This window comes from Ictalurus punctatus, chromosome 13, assembly GCF_001660625.3.
Source record: "Ictalurus punctatus breed USDA103 chromosome 13, Coco_2.0, whole genome shotgun sequence".
NCBI classification, from domain to species: domain Eukaryota; kingdom Metazoa; phylum Chordata; class Actinopteri; order Siluriformes; family Ictaluridae; genus Ictalurus; species Ictalurus punctatus.
In genome coordinates this window covers 25,605,838-25,628,006 of record NC_030428.2, presented here as the reverse complement: position 1 = coordinate 25,628,006, position 22,169 = coordinate 25,605,838, and the positions used below count along the sequence as shown (strand labels likewise).

The following is a 22,169-nucleotide window of genomic DNA, read 5'->3' as shown; positions in this document are numbered from 1 at the left end:
ATGTGCGAAAGAACTTCACTGCTCCTTTAGGACATATTCCCCCGCCGACAGGGCCATTCCGGCATATAATGATGGATTATGTAGACATGGGAGCAGACAACCGGAAAGAAGGGAAGCGCTACATTCTAGTAGTAGTAGACCGCTTCAGCAGGTGGGTGGAGGCAGCTGCAACTTCCAAGGAAGATGCAAGGACCGCGGCTAAATTTTTATGTCGCGAAGTCATTCCCCGGTTCGGTATTCCAGATTTTCTGAGTTCGGACAACGGTACCCACTTTGTGAATAACGTCATTGACAATGTGGCATCTGCCTTGGGGATAGATCATAAGCTAGGATGTGTGTATCATCCTCAATCCCAGGGCATGGTAGAACGAGTGAATGGTACCCTAGTTAATAAACTGGCAAAAATATGCGAGAGCTCTCGCCTGAACTGGGTACAGGCCTTACCACTGGCCTTGATGAAGATGCGTTCTCAGACCAATCGTATGACGCACTTGACTCCTCATGAAATGCTTACTGGGCGCCCAATGCCTATGGCATTCACCCGAGGTCCATACACAGGGCCGTCTTTGGCACAATTGGAGGACGAAATGCAGGATTATGTGCGAACCCTCACCAAAATCCATAGACATTTGTATTCACAGGTTCGTGAGGCAGTCCATGGAGAGAGCGAGGTACGGGAGGACGTGCGCCTAGTGGCACCGGGGGACCAGGTATACATTCGTGTTTTCAAGAGAAAGAGCCCCCTTGCGGGACGTCGGGAAGGACCATTCACCGTGGTCGCTGCAACCCCCATGGCTGTGAAAGTAGAGGGGAGGAATTACTGGTATCACTTGAACCACTGCAGCAGCGCCGAACCAGGTAAGGGACCGCTACTGCAAGACACTACCGACGAACAACCATCGACCTCAAGACTAGACAGTACAAGGAAGCCCACTGGGGCAGTGGTGTTCACTGATAGTGACAGTGATTCGGGTGCATCCCTGAGCCCTGCCTACGGCACTCGAGCCCAGAATAAGCGGCGAGCTGTGGAAAAACTCGATAGACTGTCTCAGTCTGATGCCAGTAGCCTCACCGTTCTCACGCCCCAAGTAGAAGTGACGGGTGTAGTTATCTGCCCACAGGAAGTTGTAACCCCAGCAACGGAGGATTTTCTGTCTACATTTGCCACTCTCTGTCAGGACCTTGACGACACCGCTTTGCCTCTGAGCCTAATCAACTCAGATACGCTACAGTCTCTAGCAGCACAGTTGAACTTACCCGAGCTTACTCCTGAACGTCAGTCTCCGCATGAATCCTTGCGCACTCCCCTACCCCCGGTTCCGGAGGGGACCGGTGGAACAAGCTCCACAGAATAGTAGCACGTATGTGGGTAAACTGATTTTTACAGCAGGGCTAATAGCACTCTTTTTCTTTTTCTACGACCCAATGTTTAAAAGAAATGCCCTGGATTCCTATCATACATTACGCCCACTAGCGACTGCTACTTCCCGCACAACCCTCTATCCTCGTATTAGGCGTGTTCGATCCTGGACGGCCCCTGGCTCCACTATAGGTTCCCGTAGCTCGATGTGCGCGTTAGCTCTCCTTAGACTCGCCCATGAAGAGTCCCTGATTGGGAGAAGTCCCTATTTGGCCTCATTCACTTTCTCCCCAGCTCGGTCTGTGGAGATTCGCGTAGGACATCTTAGAATTACTGGTAGGGCACGGACGAGTAGGTGCTCCTTCGAGCTGCCCACGATTGGCCCCCTGTGGCTACCGTTCCTTTGCTCGGCTACGGCATGTTCTTACCATGATAGTACAGGGTCACCCTTCGCATCCCGGGCTCTCCACCCCCTCCTCATTGCCCCGATGTCAACTCCGATCGCACATAAATTAATGAAATTACAATATTATTCAATCTCTACCGCTAACACCTCGCTCACGGAGGAGCAGAGTAACATGTATATGGCATGGATGGTCCACACTGCTCGATCTGTGACGGATCGCTCGTGTCTCGTATGTCATGATCGTAGCCTCACCCCCCATTTTATGCTGCCTATGGGGAACCTCACAGAATGTCTCACCAACCCCTATTCTGTTGATTTTTTGTGTCCTACTCTGTGCCTCCTTGGGGCCCTTTCGGCTGATTTTGGCCCATCGTGGATGCACAATGCAAGCTCCTCATGCTTGTTTCACCCTGTAACCACCCAAGTGTCGACTTTTGTCCGCGTCCAACCGTCTCTGCCCTCGTTCTTTCCCATCTGCCTCTGCTCCTCTGTTGGCGTATATCCTGTGGGAAATATGTCTGCCCGATGTAATGTCTCCCTGTTCGCTAATGATTTGCAAATTGAAACCCCCTCTGTTTGTGATTCACCCCCATGCACCCCCAACGTGGTAATTCCCCTACCTGATCTTAGTGGTGGTACTGTTCCCCTTGCGGATGTGTTCTGTTTTTGCGGGGGTCAACGTGTACGCCAGACCTTGCCTGCGGAGTGGCAGGGATGCTGCGCCCTGGTTAGGTTGGATGGTAAGACCCGTGTTTTGTTGGTGGCTGACCGACCGTCATCCGGCCGGTCCCGTTCACGCCGCGACGTGGCCCAATGGACTCAGTATGTCCGTGACGCTGATGCAGCGAACTATTCTGACTGGGCTGCTGATGAGACCGTCCATCTTGACTTTGGGGGTACCCCCGTTGGCGTTCCTGCTCGCTACAGAGCCATGGAGGCCGTTGGCAGTGGTGTAGCGTCTATTTTGCTCCCGGCCGTGCAGATCAACCGCAACGTGGCATGGATTAATTACATGTGGTACAACGAGCAACGCTTCATTAACTACTCGCTGAGTGCTCTCGGACTGGTCCGTGATCAGCTCCATGCCACTTCCCTCATGGCTGCTCAGAACCGTTTTGTCCTGGACCAGATGCGGGCCCCGGAGGAAGGTGTCTGTACAATGATTGGTCCCGAGTGCTGTGCTGCAATCCCTTTGCACACTGGTTCTGAGGGAGCCCTCTCCAAGGTCCTGGGCCAACTACAAGCCCTCCAGACGGAGCAAGCGGCTAACTCCGGCTTTGGGTCTAGTCTCCGCCTCCCGCCGTGGCTCTCCTGGTTTCTTTCTGGAGATTGGACTGCTACCCTGACCCGCTTGGGAGCGTCCCTGTTCGTCCTCCTTCTCCTTGTGGCTCTGGTGGCCTGCTGTGTGATCCCCTGCGCACGGCGGATGGTGATGTCCTCAGCCTCCTTTTCTGGCCAGTATGTTGTTAAGGGTGAGGCGTTACCGCCTCAACGGGGGGTGGTGATTGAGACCATGCGACGGGAGACAATGAGCAGCGACAGCAGCGACAGACAGGGGTCAATGAGCAGTGACAGCAGCAACACCAGCGTCTACGAGAACATGAGACGGGACATGAGCCAGGACTGATGGGAAAGGGGGCGCAAGGACCCGTTTGTACAAGGTAGTGGCAAGGTAATGGGCCTATCCGAGACAAACGGGACCTATTGGTGTTTTCTATATGTTCATTTGTGTTGCAGATCTACTGAACCCTGAGGGGTGAGAAGAAGATGTGATGATCCATACCCTGGGTGTAAGTGCTAGCCTAACCTCTCCCCAAAGGGTGGTTCTCTACAGTACGTAAAGTGCTTGAGCCGAAGACAACTGGAATACAGAGGGATACTGCCGATAGAGACTGTTATGCCGAGTGTTATAAAATGCTGTGATATGTGACATGACATGTAATGTGATGGGCAAAAAAGTGTGACGCAATCAGGCACAGAAAAGTATAATGGTGCTGCTGAGCACATGGTGCTGGCAGGGTGGGAATTTTTCCTCGTAAGAGGTTTTTTCGCCCACCCCTGACTGCGAAAGACTGGGGTTTGGTTTTTGAGGGGAAGCAAGAATCTGCAGGTCCCGACAAATACAAAACTGTGTGCTGACAGGCCTAGTTGAGAAAGATAGGGACGTGTAGATCAAGTAGAGTAGTTAGTTACTGTAGTGTACTCATACGTACGGCAGTAGTAGTAGTAATAAATGATTAGGGGAACTCAGTTAATCTTATAATCGATGTAGGCAAACAAACGTATAATCAAGGTAGTTAAATTCGAAATGAGATATATATATACATAGTTAAAAGGAGAAGTAAGTTAAGGGTTAAGAGTTATGGCTAGGTACATCTACACATGTCCGGCGCAAAGTGGATGTAGGGGGGTCCTAAGGCCCATTCTCCAGCTGCCAATCTACTATGAGACCCCGGGGCGCACAACACTAGCACGTCTCCCACCAGGTCTACAAAATCTCCTCAGCTCCTGTTCGGATCAGTGTTGCGTAGAAGTGGTTAATGTAAGGGACCCATTGGATTACGGGGACGACGGGCGCAGGGATTATGGCCTTGTTAGAGTAATCCTCCGACAGCTAGCGGGGGACGGCCATGGGGTGCGGCAGAACCAGTTCCTCCACAGATACCCGCTTAATTAAGGTAGTGTATGAGGCTTCACAGCCTCAGAGGGGGAAATGTTGTGGATAAAAAATGTCATAAAATAAACATAAGGGAGAAGAAGGAAAAACGGGCACCTAGACACATAGAAGCGGGATTAGGCGGACATTGACAGATTGGAATTACGAGCAATTTAAGAGCAGTAATAGTCAAAAAAAAGTCAAAAAGAAGTGTACGAGCTGAGGAGTGCTAAAAACACACACACACACACTCGTGCAGTCAAGGGCGGGCAAGTAGACACAACATACATAAACACACACTCTCTCTTCCTCATACACACACATGAATAACTTTAATAATATCTTACAGTAATAGAGAAACTCTATAAAAAACAGAATAGTAGGATATGCAGGACAGTAGAACTGTAATGATATTAAGAAGTTGGAAGTACAGTAAACCGCTTTTCAAGTAGTATAAATATATATAAACTAAGAAATATAGTGCAAATATGAAAATTAATTATAAACGAGAAATACAGGAAAAAAAGGAAAATATAACTTACTCATGATTCAGATGGTGAAGATTCTCGTCTCGCAAGGAAAGCCTTAATTTTTAGAGAACCATGAAGAAAGCCAGTTATAAGGGTGGCTGCCCCCCCCTCGAGATAACGATAAGACCAAGGTCCCTCCCGGTTGTTTAGTCGTCTTGCTTACGTCATTTTTTTTACCTAGGGAATTGGGAATCCTGGTTTTGGGAATCCAACCTAGGTGGATGAAAATCCTTGTTTTTGACAACCTGGGTAAATGAGAATCCTGGTTTTTGACAACCTAGGTAACTAGAAACTCTGGGTTTTTGTTTCCTGGGTTGTTGGAAATGCCTGGGTTCTGATTTTATGTGTAAATTAAAACCCCTGGTTTCAGTTCTATGGGTAAGTGAAATAGGCCTTTTCTGGAAACCTATGGGTTATCTAGTGTGTAAATACAGCATAAATACTGGAGCTTAAGCTCAGGATATTGGGATCACTTCTGAGAATTCTCATCGGTGTGGATCTCGTGTGGTGGAATGAAACAATAAAGCTGGACCCTTGCTTCTTCTCACTCACGGCTGGTGTATTTTTTCTATCTCCAACTGGTCTCAGAGGTAGATGTGAGTATTGGCTTCTAAGTTGAATTTTAAATGTTTTTGGGTAATAGGCTAAATTCGAGCCAACAGTTCCTTGCCTTACCTTGCTGTGGAGAACTGCATATTCTTAGTGTGTTCAATACTTTTTTCCCCGTGTCATTCCACTTTATTACACATAACTTTATTTATGGACTTTAATGTTGCGAATTCTTTATATTTCCGGATTTCTTGAGTTAATACTGATGTCTGGTGAAAATTTCATGTGAATAACCTCACTGGAAATATAATTTACAAAAAAATGTTGATGCATCAAATACTTATTTACCCCACTGTATGTGTGTATATATATATATATATATATATATATATATATATATATATATATATATATATATATATATATATATATATTATTATATATATATACGAAGATATATACATAGATAATTACTACATCTATACCTAATTAACAAGGTTGTTAATATGTGTCCAGTGTAAGTCTAAGACACATTGAGCTTCATTAATTACCCAGTTTTTCCTCACATCGTTACAGACAGAATTATTTTCATGCCGTTCATGCGGGAAACTCCACCCCTCAACCCCACTTCTGAACAGCAGCAACCGTGAGTAATAGTGTCAACTTTCCATTTCGGTGATGGCAGACCAGTGCTTGGTGCAGTTCTTTTAGACAGAGTAAAGCTTAAGCTGTTCCTCCATGTCTTTCTCCGTCACCTCCCCGAATGTGTCCTGGTTTTCTCGAAGCAGCTTGAAGATTGCAGCGAGCTGCTCCCGCTGAACTCTGAAACGAACACGTTCAAGAAACATGTAGAGACATGAGAAACGGACAGTGTACGGGCGATTTTAACAGAAGGTCCATTGTGAGACCAATATCGCTAATAGGCGGTGTGGAAATGACATTGTTTACACTCTTACCTGCGCAAAAAAATTCATTACGAGGAGTTTAAGTCTGTCATTTAGAGGCGTTTCATATTCACAAAGGGATTTGTTTGCAGCACCTTTCTTTGCTCATTGCTCATATGGCTAACACGTAAGCTAAAGCTAAATTTCATTTTACACATCTGTTCCTCTCACATATAAATCTCTGTACAGTAGAACTTCTGAACAAAAGGGTTTTGGTACTACAGATGTCCTTGTTTTGTAAAGCCTGGTGCTTCTTCAACCACTTAAGATGAAGTTCTGGCAACATGCAATATTCACTCTTTTCAAAACAGCACGATGTGCAAAGTACACGTGTTGAAACAGCACAGTGGAGATGCTGCAGTTTTCTGTGTCTCAGGATTATAACATGTAGGTTAACGGGACTTAAACTATCCTCATCATCCAACCTAATTTTACTACACTAAACCTTTCTGCTTTCAGAATCACATTTATTCATAAACACCTATTCAACTGAGCTTCTCTCCACTCTTCTTCAGGGTTATATATATGTTAAATATAGGTGTACACCCCTATGAAGTACAACCCCAATTCTGAAAAAGTTGGGACAGTATGGAAAAGGCAAAACAACAAAAGAGTCATTTGATAGTTCACTTGACCCTGTACTATATTGAAAACACATGATTAAGACATTATTTGATGTTTTAATTTGTGAATTTAATTAAATGTTGAAAATATACACTCATTTCAAATTTGATGACTACAGCACACACTAAAAAAGTTGGGACAGTCGACTGTTTACCGCTGTGTAACATTAGATTTTCTTTTAATAACACTTAAGAGTTTGGACGCTGACTGAAGACACCAGTTGGATAAATTTAGCAAACGGAATTTCACCATTCCATGGTGGATTTGTTAGTGTGCTTAGGATCATTATCCTGTTGAAAGGTTAACTTTTGGTTCAACCTCAACTTTTGGACAGATGGCCTCACATTATCTTCAAGCACTCTCTCATATAATGCAGAATTTATAGGTGAATAAATGAATGCAAGCTGTCCAGTCCCTGAGACAGTGAAGAAACCACAAACCATAACATTTCCACCACCGTGCTTCACAGTTGGTGTGAGGTGCTTCTCTTGAAAGGCTGTTTTCGGTCTGTGGCAAACATGTCTGCTGTTACTGTGGCCAAACAACTCTATCTTTGATTCGTCTGTCCAGAGCACATTGTTCCAGAAGGCCTGGTCTTTAACTATATGCTCATTGGCAAACTGTAGTCTTGCAAAGGCTTTTTCCTGGCTCGCCACCCGTGCAGGTCAAATCTGTGCAATCTCTTTCTGATTGTAGATGCATGCACTCTGACACCAACAGTTGTCAAACTGTTGCATCAAACAGTCTGCTCTTCTGCTGAATTTGCTTGGATGGCCAGTCCTGGACAAATTTGCAGACGTTTGAAGCCTGCATGATTTGTGAAATATTTTCCTTACAGTGGAATGATGTATTAAAAAATAATTTGGAGATCTTTTTAAATCCCTTGCCAGAGTCATAGGTATCCACAACTTTTTTTCTAAGGCCTTACAGAACTCTTTAGATCCTGGCTTGATGACACCACGCACCTCAGGGAACACCAGACACTAGATATGAGAGGGGTATAAATAAGACAGGTTCCACCTGCACTCCTTAAGCAGGTTCTAATCACTGGCACCCAATCTGGAACACCTGATTCTAATTTTATGTATTTGAAGGTGTGATAAATGTAATCTGTTTTTTGTTCATTTAAATTGTGAAAATAACTACAAAATGTCAATTTTATGTGTCATTTGAGAGAGTGTATCAACTTTATTAATAGGCACTGTTTCAAAAAGGATCAAATGTTTGCTTGTCCAAATTGGGGGGAGTGAGCCAACACTTTCCATGGGGTGTACTTATTTTTTCACATGATTGTATATACCTATGCACAGATCAGCCATAACTTTAAAAAAAAAAAAAAAAAAAAAAAACTCTGCAGATGCTATAGTCTGAAAGCGCCACCTGCTGGCAGAAAGCCATAATTACTGGGTTATAGACTAATTTGCGGAAAATGCAGAAATATTCATATTGTTTTCAAAGTAGAAACAGAGTTTATTTCAATAGTTATATTTATACGGTCATTTTTACTATGCAATACTTGTATATATTTAGAACAAGAAAAGATCAGACAGTAACTAAAAATGCCCAGACTGTTTTGGATATGTGATGATCTTTTTTTTTTTTTTTTCCCCAGGAAACATATTTTAATTAGGTTGAAATCAAAGAGAGGAAAAAACAGCTCAAGCACAACTTTTCCACATTGTGGAACAAAACTTGAACGACCCACTAATTCTGTAAGTAACAAAGCCATGTTATATTATATTATCAAATAAAAACAACAAATGATATAAAATATATATATATATATATATATATATATATATATATATATATATATATATATATATATATATATATATATATATTACATATATATTTTAAATACACTGGACGTCTCTGCCCTAGCTGTATTTACCTAAGTGCATGTATATACAGTAATACAGAAATAAAAGTGTTCATTAAGTCACAGTCGGGTTTGGTTTTTCCTGTCTTTGGTAAAGGTTGATGATTCCAGCGTCATGCAGCTTCTTCCAGGTTTTAATCTCCACATTATAGTCATGATTGATGTAAAAAATGACTCTGGTTTTTGTGTTTCTGTGAATGTAATAGTTGGGGTATTTGCTGTGGTCTGCAGTGATGAATCCATACGCATTTACCTGAATTACAGCAAGAAGAGAAGTGAGCTTTACATTCAGCCACTGATACAATATCATTTATAAAGTAAATATTCAATGTGCATTTCATAGTACCCCCCCCCCCCCCTGCCCAATAACTTGTTTATTTATCTTGTTTATTTATCTTGTTTATTTTATGCACATGTTGGCACGGAACAAAAAGTAGTGGCTCTTAATTTCATTGTACAGTGAGGGAAAAAAGTATTTGATCCCCTGCTGATTTTGTACGTTTGCCCACTGACAAAGAAATGATCAGTCTATAATTTTAATAGTAGTTGTATTTGAACAGTGAGAGACAGAATAACAACAAAAAAATCCAGAAAAACGCATGTCAAAAATTTTATAAATTAATTTGCATTTTAATGAGGGAAAAAAGTATTTGACCCCCTCTCAATCAGAAAGATTTCTGGCTCCCAGGTGTCTTTTATACAGGTAACGAGCTGAGATTAGGAGCACACTCTTAAAGGGAGTGCTCCTAATATCAGTTTGTTACCTGTATAAAAGACACCTGTCCACAGAAGCAATCAATCAATCAGATTCCAAACTCTCCACCATGGCCAAGACCAAAGAGCTCTCCAAGGATGTCAGGGACAAGACTGTAGACCTACACAAGTCTGGAATGGGCTACAAGACCATTGCCAAGCAGCTTGGTGAGAAGGGGACAACAGTTGGTGCGATTATTCGCAAATGGAAGAAGCACAAAAGAACTGTCAATCTCCCTCGGCCTGGGGCTCCATGCAAGATCTCACCTCGTGGAGTTGCATTGATCATGAGAACAGTGAGGAATCAGCCCAGAACTACACGGGAGGATCTTGTCAATGATCTCAAGGCAGCTGGGACCATAGTCACCAAGAAAACAATTGGTAACACACTACGCAGTGAAGGACTGAAATCCTGCAGCGCGCGCAAGGTCCGCTGCTCAAGAAAGCACATATACATGCCCGTCTGAAGTCTGCCAATGAACATCTGAATAATTCAGAGGACAACTGGGTGAAAGTGTTGAGGTCAGATGAGACCAAAATGGAGCTCTTTGGCATCAACTCAACTCGCCGTGTTTGGAGGAGAAGGAATGCTGCCTATGACCCCTGGAACACCATCCCCACCGTCAAACATGGAGGTGGAAACATTATGCTTTGGGGGTTTTTTTCTGCTAAGGGGACAGGACAACTTCACCGCATCAAAGGGACGATGGACGGGGCCATGTACCGTCAAATCTTGGGTGAAAACCTCCTTCCCTCAGCCAGGGCATTGAAAATGGGTCGTGGATGGATATTCCAGCATGACAATGACCCAAAACACACGGCCAAGGCAACAAAGGAGTGGCTCAAGAAGAAGCACATTAAGGTCCTGGAGTGACCTAGGCAGTCTCCAGACCTAAATCCCATAGAAAATCTGTGGAGAGAGCTGAATGTTCGAATTGCCAAACGTCAGCCTCGAAACCTTAATGATTTGGAGAAGATCTGCAAAGAGGAGTGGGACAAAAACCCTCCTGAGATGTGTGCAAACCTGGTGGCCAACTACAAGAAACGTCTGACCTCTGTGATTGCCAACAAGGGTTTTTAAACCAAGTACTAAGTCATGTTTTGCAGAGGGGTCAAATACTTATTTCCCTCATTAAAATGCAAATCAATTTATAAAATTTTTGACGTGCGTTTTTCTGGATTTTTTTGTTGTTATTCTGTCTCTCACTGTTCAAATAAATATACCATTAAAATTATAGACTGATCATTTCTTTGTCAGTGGGCAAACGTACAAAATCAGCAGGGGATCAAATACTTTTTTCCCTCATTGTACATGTGTATAGTGACTATAAAAGGCATTCATTCATTCATTTATTCATTCATTCATAAACTTATTAATAATCATATCATCAACAACAACAACTATTAATAATAATAATAATAATAATAATAATAATAATAATAATAATAATAATAATAACAATATTCATGATATACAATATAGGCCATCTCTATAGTGCACAACTATAGTTCAATATATAATAATTACAGAATATATAGAAGAAGAGAAAGAAGAAGTCTACAAGAAATAATAATGATGCCATATAGTAACAAACATATTATCATATATAAAAAATGAAATCATAATTATACTTTGAAGTAAAAATCTGGATATTGAAAATTACATCCTTGTCTTATTCTTCCTATTATTATTATTATTATTATTATTATTATTATTATCATCATCATCACCCTCCCTCCATGTTCTGTACAACTTGTCCTACACAAGATCACCGTGGACCTGGAGCCTATCCCAGGGCCTTGGGGCACAAGGCGGAGTACACTCCACACACACATACAAAGACACACACACACACACACACACACACACACACACACACACACACACACACACACACACACACACACACACACTCATATACACACACACCCTCGTTCACCCATTCACACAATGGACATGTCAGACATGCCAATCAGCCTATGATGCATGTCTCTGGACTGGAGAGGAAACCTGAGTAAATATACAGTTTTTTTTTTTTTTTTTTACAATCAGTAAATAGTTGTCTTTTGTTGTTGCTTCAGCATAAATAATACAAACTACAAATGGATATAAAGCAGAATAGCCTTCTGCCTGATCTTTGATGAAAATAATCTGAGATATTTGCTCACGATATCGCAGGTGTGAAGAGCTAAGAACAACGTGAACGCTCCATTGGTCGGTCGGTATATTGCCCAGTGTGACGTCTCCAGAGTTTTAGATGGCAGGAATCTGAAATAACACAAAAACAAAAAATAAAAGATTGTTGAGTGTACCTGTGTTCGATCGAATAGTACAGGAAGAGGAAGTGCAGATACAGGACTGGTACCTCTAAAGTTACTACAGTGACAGAAATGTGATCATGTGATTATGATCGATGAATAACACACAGTTTTAGGGTTATTTGGATTGTTCCAGGTGAAACCCATTTAGGATGTTATAAAGCCTTAACCACCCAAAGAACCCTTTTCTTCCTAAAAGTGTTTAAAGTACCAAACTATGAGAAGGACAACAAATTCAATCTCATCAAACCTGTTCCGAATGTATCTTAGAAAGTCAGGGTGAAGGACATAAAATTTATCCTCTCGGAACCGGTCGCTGTAGAAGGTGAACGGCCTGAGTAAGAAAAGGTTCATCAGAAACACTTCTCTGATTCAATTCAGGGTAAAGCAGCAGCAGAAAACCACAAGGATATTTATTCAGCGACTCAGTACTGGTAATTGCTGATTAAATATACACAAAACATGTTTGTTTAATATGTTTTATGAAATAGGATTTATGAAACACAAACAGTACTGTATCCAAGACATACATCTTACCTGTAACCTTTGTAGGATCCGTACGTCATCCTCTTTTTCCCCAGGAGGCCTTCAAGCCACTCGAAATCTCTGAGACCCTCCGGAATCATTACGTATATAATTCCCTTTGGGTTTAAATGGAAACCAGTTAGTTTGATCGTCTTGTGTGAAGCTCTGTGTAACTGTAAGCTGTGTTCATTTTGTTATACAGTTGAGTGAAAGGTTTGCATCCTCCTAGTTCAAAATAAAAGACCAAAAAATTTGAAGAGTTTGATTTACATGAAGAAGTGTCATACATGTTCTTCTGTGTTCACAAACAAGCAAACAAATAGTTTGTTAAATAATACAAATTTCTTATTTAAATGAGAAAAGGACAAAAAAAAAAACGAACAAACCGACAAATGATAACTAAACGTATATTCAGATATTATTACTGAAAAGAAATATATATATATATATATAATATAAAATATATGTATATATATATATATATATATATATATATATATATATATATATATATATAGACACACACACACACACACACACTAATATAAACATTAAAATGATATATGTTCAACAGTTTGCATTCAAATAAAATTGTTTGTTTTATAGATTCAGAGGTTAATTTAAACAAAAACAATAAATAAATACTGCATATTAAGGTGTTAACACCAAAAAAAACAACAACCTTCAAATATCTGTTCAATTTGCATTAAAATAATAAGGAAAATTATATATACTAGGATGAAAAAAAATATGATATCTGTTGAGAGGTTTGCATTAAAGCATAAATAATTAGATAAGTAAGTATGTAAATAAATAATTATAACTAAATTAATAAATGCTGCATATTAAGGTGTTCACACTGAAAAATCCAAACAATATTTGTTCAATATCTTGCATTTAAGCGAAATAAATAAATACCCTTATTCATTGAAGATTGAATGTATTAAGATTCTAATGTCTATTTAAATGTTTGCTCTTGTGCTAACAGATGTCATACACTTCCACCGCGCACGCCACGCTATTCCTCTCCTCGCTTTTACCGTATGTTGTTTTATTTCTAAAGATGAATAGCAAATCAACGTACAATGTTCCAGCCAGAAACCACAGCATGCACGGCATTTTGCTCTCCACTGTATTGTGATGAATAATTAAAACAATACATACCTCATCATGTGGAATGCGTTTGAAGGACTCTCCCAGTCCTATAATGGACTGAGTTAAGGAGAACGACGTGTGCACGTACACCGAGGTTTTATTTCCAACATCTTCCTCGAAGCCTTTGGTGACCGCTCCGTTCATTCTGTTCGAAACAGAAGTTAAAAGATCAGCACGGTATACGAGTCCTCGTTCTCAGTGTATGTTGGAGTGCCATTCTCAGGTGGCAAACAATTTCACAGAAAGAACAGCAGGAGCTGCAGGTACTTCTCTGACCGAAACACGTAATCGTGAGAGTCGATCTCGGTGCCCATTTTGGAGCCGTTGAGAATGCCACCGGTGCCAACTACAGCGCAGCGAATGCATCCATCGGTTGACCCACTGGGCACTGGTAAAAGCTGATAGTATTTAGGCTTCGGGATCAGATCGACTGACCTTTTGATGTCTTTAAGGAAACTCCAGGAAAAAAAAAAAAAAAAAAAAAAGGAAATAAAAATAAAGCGGGAAATTTTTATTTATTAGGTTTAGCGTACATTTCGCATATCTGATATTACACAGTATACATAATATCAGATCGATGAATCACATGAATACACTGAGCAAACCACATTGTTTGCACATTCACTGAACCACTTATTTTTTACCCAAAGTACTCACCGGTATAATTATATTCCATAAACCCATACGGGTTGTTGAAGTGCGTTAGACGGTTCCACTCGCTCACATTGAGGTGGCCGTTGTGAAGCCAAAGCTGGATCTTCCACATCGCAGCCTCCTGAAACGCTTTATCTTTGGAGTTCTGGAGAGACTTTGAACAGACCTAAACACAGTCATTTATTGTGTTAGATAAAGCGCAAGACAACAGGAAACCATCCGTAGCACCATTTCGTCTATCACATTCTGTCTAGCAATAGAAGGAAAATCGGACCGGCCGTCGTGCTCCACTGCTCTGCATATAAACGTCATCGAAGTCCCACTTGGGCAACTTTGTGAAGTTTTTCTTATAGAGGATGGGAATTGGAGTTATGTTGATCCGATGTTTAAGCTCCGACGTCCTTAAAGTCGCACGATTCACCGACGCTCCTGCCGTTGTTTTTCCAGAAGACAAATTCAGCAACGGTGTCACAGGAGGGGTTATAAGCGCTCCCCAAAATAATTCCGGTTTCCTTGTCGGAAGATGGACTACATGGGAACTTGAACAGTAAAAGGGGTGAAAGAAATGAATCATTATTTGAACGTAACTCTGACATGACTGTATAAGCACAGGTATAACTGTGAGCGATTTCTATTCTAAAGATCAAACATCCAGCTCTTACAGGTAGCATAAATCACAATTTATACAAAAAACAAACAAACGTACCTAGGCATCCTGTTCCAAATGACCACATATATCAGTCCACAGCAAAACAGCAATGCCGCAACGGTGACTATTTGGCTCTGCATAGTTCAGGGTTGCCTTGTCCTAAATGAGGCTTGTTTGAATATAAGGGTGTGTGACACTGAGTGGCTTTATATCTGCCTCCACAGAGGGACAAGTGTGGTGTACACCAATACAAATTTGTAACGTGCACATGTGACGGTACAGTAAGTTATTACAAATGTATTGCTTAAACCTACTCATTAAGAGAGTTAATGACTCTGTAAGACTCATTATATCTCTTAGAGATTTAAACTCTTTAAGAGATTTTACACGTACTAACAGGATTATTGAATGAAATATTATATATTTTCATGAGATTTGTCATACTGCATTTTTACAGACTCAACACTGAACGAAATCATGATTCTGCCATAATAATTAGATTCTGTTAACACAGGGACCTGCAAAGTAGTCTGACATAAACTGAACAGATGAAGAGTCCGCTCCGAAAGTGTCGGAACAGCAAGATCACGTCCTCATATTTACATCCAGATGTGTGTTGAACCCACCCATTTTTCAAGTGATCAGTAATATCGGAACACGTACCTGAGAGGTGTTTTTTGCTGCCCGGTTGTGCCCTGTTACATTGATTGTTTAAAGAATTAATAGCTCTGAATGTGTACTTGTGGTTTGATCCCTAGGTTTCACCTGTGAAGACCATATTTGTTGTTATGAAGGATAAACCAACATGAAGATCAGAGAGCTGTCTATGGGAGAAAAGCAAGCCATTTTGAAGCTGAGAAAAAGAGAGAAAATCTATCAGAGCCATTTGACAAGTATTGCGCATAGCCAATAGAGCAATCTGGAATGTCCTGAAAAAGAAGGAAGCCAATGCTGTACTGACAGCCAGACGGGGAACAGATCGACCAAGGAAAACAACAGCAGTTGTTGATGACAGAAACATTGTGAGAGCTATGAAGAAAAAGCCAAAAACAATAGTCAGCGACATCACCAACAACAAAAATAAACACCAGAGGTGGCTTTGACGCACACAGACTGCAGTGGTGCAGGGTGTGCAGTGGTGGCTCTATTTTGGTTTCGTCTGACCACAGAACCCGATCCCATTTGAAGTTCCAGTAGTGTCTGGCAAACTGAAGACGCTCGAGTTTGGTTTTGGATGAGAGTAGATGCTTTTTTCTTGAAACCCTTCCAAACAGCTTGTGGTGATGTAGGAGACTTCGGATTGTAGTTTTGGAGACTTTCTGACCCCGAGACACAACTAACTTCTGCAATTCTCCAGCTGTGATCCTTGGAGACTTTTTGGCCACTCGAACCATCCTCTTCACAGTGCGTTGAGACGATATAGACACACGTCCAATTCCAGGTCGATTCATAACATTTCCAGTTGACTGGAACTTCTTAATTATTGCCCTGATGGTGGAAATGGACATTTTCAATGCTTGTGCTATTTTCTTATACCCACGTCCAACCTTTTACCGCACATCACAGCTATACTCCTTGGTCTTACCCATTGTTATGAATGACTAAGGGAATTTGGCCTTTGTGTTAACTCATATTTATACCCCTGTGAAACAGGTTTTTATGGTTGAACAATTTCCTGTTCCTAGTCACCTAAGTGTACTAAAAAATTAAAATATCAATGGGAATATACTTCAAATATATTTCTCTCATATGAATTCATAGGGGTGTCAATAATTGGTGCACAACTATATTTAACAAAGATTTATATATTTTTAAAAAATAAATAAATATAAAAAAAAAAACCTGGCTTGTGTTCGCAATTGTTTGATATCCATGAAAGCAGAATATTTGTATAAATTGACCAAACAAATTATTAAAAGATTAAACAATATACACAGCATTCTTTGGTCATATTTACCAAGGGTGCAGATTAGCTGACATGACCCAAGATGTTGTATGATGAGTACATGCAGTGGTAAAAGACCTGTCATACTAGGGCTACTGTAAACGTTAGGCTTTGTTTGATTTAAAAAGTAATATATATTACTGCTGCAGCTCCTCAGTTACATCCAGTACAGCTATATAGTCATATAAATGTTTGTACAGTCAGAGATTAGGATAGGCAGTCCATACAGGATATCATGGAGTTTTCTTTTTGCGACCAAAAATGCTTGCTTTAACTGCATCTTTTTTTTTCTTCAAATGTTGCGAAACTTCAAATTTGGCAAAATTACAACTGTGAAAATTTTTTTGCACGGCCTTTCGCAGTTTTGGTAAATGAGACCTTTTAGCTGTACTCAAGTGAATCAAAGAGGACTTTGCCTAAATGCGCATTGTGATGACATCACTCGGTGCATTTTGGCCCAAATCTGCGGAGATTTTTTTTTAAATTGCAAGCTCCTCCGAATATTGCAGAGCTTGCTTGATTTTTGCATTCATTTCTGTAATCGTAAAATCCTGGTGGGATTGTATACATAGCTGTAATCAGTACTCAACATGAAAGAAGACATTTTCACTTTGCCCGTGTCACTAAAGTGTTGATTTGGAGGAGGACAACAGGGTTTAGGACACCAGCAGAACAAACAGGATGCAATTTGACTCGGTTTGGAGTGCCTGAGCCAAGGGTCTGAATATGTACTGCAAAAGTCCCACCAAAAAACATTTTTCACTTGGGAACTGAGGGGCCCAAACCCTGAAACCCTGACCATTATTACCATTATCCTTATTGGCGCTGTGCATTCAGACAGTTAGCGTTCTCCTGGCATCCCAGATTCATTCGTCGCTGCCACTCCAGAGAACATATTTACACTGATCCAGTGGCAGTGTGCTTTACACTTGGCATTGTATGAAGAAGAATAAACCTTTGTACATTTTTTCTTCGCATATCCTAGCTTGTTAGGAAGCTAGGGTCGGAGCACAGGGTCAGTGATGATATGGCACCTGTAAAGCAGATAGGGTTAAGGGTTAAGTCTTGCTCAAAGGCCCAACAGCTTGCTGGAGTTTGATCCCCGCACCTTAACCATTGAGCCACCACTGCAGCTGCTTGGCCTTGGAAACTCATGTCGTGAAACTCCTGACGCACAGCTCTCATGCTAATGCTGCTTCCAGAGGCAGTTTGGAACTCTGTGCTCAGGGATGCAACAGAGGATAGGTGACCTTCAGTATGCAATGGCCCTGCTCTGTAAGTTTGAATGATTGACTGCTTCCACTTCCTATGTGACAAGGGCAGAAATTTCACAAACTGACTTATGGCAAAGGTGGGGTTCTATGTGCAACCTGCCATGTGTAAAGTTACTCAGATCTTCAGTACCCTATATATAGTATCTCACAAAAGTGAGTACACCCCTCACATTTTTGTAAATATCTGATTACATCTTTTCATGTGACAAGACTGAAGAAATGACACTTTGCTACAATGTAAAGTAGTGAATGTAATAATAATGTCCCCAGACCTAAACCCCGTTGGGCATCTGTGGGGCATCCTCAAACGGAAGGTGGAGGAGCACAAGGTCTCTAACATCCACCAGCTCCGTGATGTCATCATGGAGGAGTGGAAGAGGACTCCAGTGGAAACCTGTGAAGCTCTGGTGAACTCCATGCTCAAGAGGGTTAAGGCAGTGCTGGAAAATAATGGTGGCCACACAAAATATTGACACTTTGGGCCCAATTTGGACATTTTCACTCACTTTTGTTGCCAGCGGTTTAGACATTAATGTCTGTGTGTTGAGTTATTTTGAGGGGACGGCAAATTTACACTGTTACACAAGCTGTACACTCACTACTTTACATTGTAGCAAAGTGTCATTTCTTTAGTGTTGTCACATGAAAAGATAAAATCAAATATTTACAAAAATGGGAGGGGTGTACTCACTTTTGTAAGACACAATAAAGAGCTAGCAGTGGTGGCTTAGTGGTTAAGGCTCTGGGTTACTGATCGGAAGGTCAGGGGTTCAAGCCCCAGCACTGCCAAACTGCCACTGTTGGGCCCTTGAGCAAGGCCCTTGACCCTCTCCAGGGGCACTGTATCATGGCTGACCCTGTGCTCTGACCCCAACTTCCTGAGAGGCTTGGGTACGCGAAGAAAGCAATTTCACTGTGCTCTACTGTATATGTGACCAATAAAGGCCCCTCTGCTCTGTAAAAAAGCATGAGCAGTCTCGTATATACTTTGCGCTTTTCTATCAGAAAACTGGATGTTAAGATTTTAAAAATGTCTTGGAGAAGTTATTTTGGAGAATTTGACTTTGTAGGTAAAACCCAGCGTTTTGTGCAATATGTTACTTTCTTTACTGACACAGAAAGATTTTTCTATACATTACAAAACAATAAATATGTTTTTGTACTGACTCCATAATGCAGAGGTCATAAAATAAACATCTGGAACATAATCTGTGTTTTAAAAAAAACAAAACAAAAAACAAACAAACAGGGTGCCCAGGATTAATATTACACACATACATATGCACACACAGTGGGATCACACTGAAAATCTGGATTTTTTAAAAATATTTAAACCTGGGAAAAAATTTTTAAAATTCTAAAACAAAAAAGGAAAAGATCAACATCTTGAATATTCGTTATTCAAGATGTTGCACATTTTATAGGTCACTATTTAAAATCATTTGTGGTGCTGATCATGTTAACTCCTTTATAGGAAAAGTCCGTAACAGTGACTAAACAGAAAGTGCCAAATAGAAACATTGTTACTAGTGCTCTCAGACTTTTGAACACTACTCTGTCCACTTTAATAGGAACACTTGTACACCGGCACATTTATGCAGTTACGCAATCAGCCAATCATGTGAGAGCATGAGTGGAGTTTGGATGAATCTGTGCCCATGATAGCCTCAGATTCCTGTTCCTGGCTGAAAGGAGTGGAACCCAAAGTGGTCTTCCGCTGCATTAATAGAGAACTGCATGAATGTGCAGGTGTTCCTAATAAAGTGGATATATATATATAAATAAAAATACACACACATACAGTGGAGGAAATATGTATTGAACGTGTCAACCTTTTTTTTTTTTTTTTTTTTTTCAGTAAATATATTTCCAATGAGGTTATTCACATGAAATTTTCACCAGACATCAGAATTAACTCAAGAAATCCGGAAATATAAAGAATTCACAAGATTATGGTGCCTCCTGCCTCTAAGTGTTTCTGGAGCTCTTTCCAAGTGGTCCTTGGGCTACTCTTCTGACTATTCTTCTGACTCCCTGGTCAGTAAACTTGCGAAGAGCTCCTGTGCGTGGCCGGTTGATGACGGAGTGATGTTGCTTCCACTTGCGGATAATGGCCCCAATGGTGCTTACTGGAGGATTCAGAAGTTTTGAAATACATCTGTATTCGATTCCATCAATATGTTTCGCAACAATAAGGTTGTGAAGGTCTTGGGAGAGCTCTTTGCTTTTACCCATCATGAGATATTTCTTGTGTGACACCTTGGTAACGAAAAACCTTTTTACTTACTGTGTTATTTACTTTTTACTTACTGATTTCAGCTGGTTCCTTGCCTTACCTTGCTGTGGAGAACTGCATATTCTTAGTGTGTTCAATACTTTTTTCCCCGTGTCATTCCACTTCATTACACATAACTTTATTTATGGACTTTAATGTTGCGAATTCTTTATATTTCCGGATTTCTTGAGTTAATACTGATGTCTGGTGAAAATTTCATGTGAATAACCTCACTGGAAATATAATTTACAAAAAAATGTTGATGCATCAAATACTTATTTACCCCACTGTATGTGTGTGGTGTGTGTGTGTATGTATGTGTGTATATATATATATATATATATATATATATATACACGAAGATATATACATAGATAATTACTACATCTATACCTAATTAACAAGGTTGTTAATATGTGTCCAGTGTAAGTCTAAGACACATTGAGCTTCATTAATTACCCAGTTTTTCCTCACATCATTACAGACAGAATTATTTTCATGCCGTTCATGCGGGAAACTCCACCCCTCAACCCCACTTCTGAACAGCAGCAACCGTGAGTAATAGTGTCAACTTTCCATTTCGGTGATGGCAGACCAGTGCTTGGTGCAGTTCTTTTAGACAGAGTAAAGCTTAAGCTGTTCCTCCATGTCTTTCTCCGTCACCTCCCCGAATGTGTCCTGGTTTTCTCGAAGCAGCTTGAAGATTGCAGCGAGCTGCTCCCGCTGAACTCTGAAACGAACACGTTCAAGAAACACGTAGAGACATGAGAAACGGACAGTGTACGGGCGATTTTAACAGAAGGTCCATTGTGAGACCAATATCGCTAATAGGCGGTGTGGAAATGACATTGTTTACACTCTTACCTGCGCAAAAAAATTCATTACGAGGAGTTTAAGTCTGTCATTTAGAGGCGTTTCATATTCACAAAGGGATTTGTTTGCAGCACCTTTCTTTGCTCATTGCTCATATGGCTAACACGTAAGCTAAAGCTAAATTTCATTTTACACATCTGTTCCTCTCACATATAAATCTCTGTACAGTAGAACTTCTGAACAAAAGGGTTTTGGTACTACAGATGTCCTTGTTTTGTAAAGCCTGGTGCTTCTTCAACCACTTAAGATGAAGTTCTGGCAACATGCAATATTCACTCTTTTCAAAACAGCACGATGTGCAAAGTACACGTGTTGAAACAGCACAGTGGAGATGCTGCAGTTTTCTGTGTCTCAGGATTATAACATGTAGGTTAACGGGACTTAAACTATCCTCATCATCCAACCTAATTTTACTACACTAAACCTTTCTGCTTTCAGAATCACATTTATTCATAAACACCTATTCAACTGAGCTTCTCTCCACTCTTCTTCAGGGTTATATATATGTTAAATATAGGTGTACACCCCTATGAAGTACAACCCCAATTCTGAAAAAGTTGGGACAGTATGGAAAAGGCAAAACAACAAAAGAGTCATTTGATAGTTCACTTGACCCTGTACTATATTGAAAACACATGATTAAGACATTATTTGATGTTTTAATTTGTGAATTTAATTAAATGTTGAAAATATACACTCATTTCAAATTTGATGACTACAGCACACACTAAAAAAGTTGGGACAGTCGACTGTTTACCGCTGTGTAACATTAGATTTTCTTTTAATAACACTTAAG

General features: G+C 40.8%; 1 protein-coding gene across 1 annotated transcript; it reads right to left on the bottom strand.

Moving 5' to 3' along the window:
• Positions 1-8,926: 8,926 nt before the first annotated feature.
• Positions 8,927-15,575, bottom strand: LOC128634598 (alpha-N-acetylgalactosaminide alpha-2,6-sialyltransferase 1-like). The gene is made up of 9 exons (XM_053685293.1): positions 15,064-15,575; positions 14,632-14,896; positions 14,361-14,523; positions 13,980-14,148; positions 13,713-13,848; positions 12,561-12,664; positions 12,274-12,357; positions 11,874-11,973; positions 8,927-9,204 (listed from the first exon to the last, which is right to left on the bottom strand). The coding sequence occupies exons 1-9, from the start codon at positions 15,144-15,146 to the stop codon at positions 9,007-9,009; spliced, it is 1,302 nt and encodes a 433-aa protein (XP_053541268.1). The 5' UTR covers positions 15,147-15,575; the 3' UTR covers positions 8,927-9,006.
• Positions 15,576-22,169: the final 6,594 nt, after the last annotated feature.

Coding starts and splice junctions, on each gene's coding strand:
- LOC128634598 (XM_053685293.1), bottom strand. CDS start 15,146: ATGCAGAGCCAAATAGTCACCGTTGCGGCATTGCTGTTTTGCTGTGGA. Junction 14,897..15,063: donor ATTTGGAACAGGATGCCTAG/GTACGTTTGTTT, acceptor TTACTGTTCAAG/TTCCCATGTAGTCCATCTTC. Junction 13,849..13,979: donor TCTCACGATTACGTGTTTCG/GTCAGAGAAGTA, acceptor TGTTTCGAACAG/AATGAACGGAGCGGTCACCA.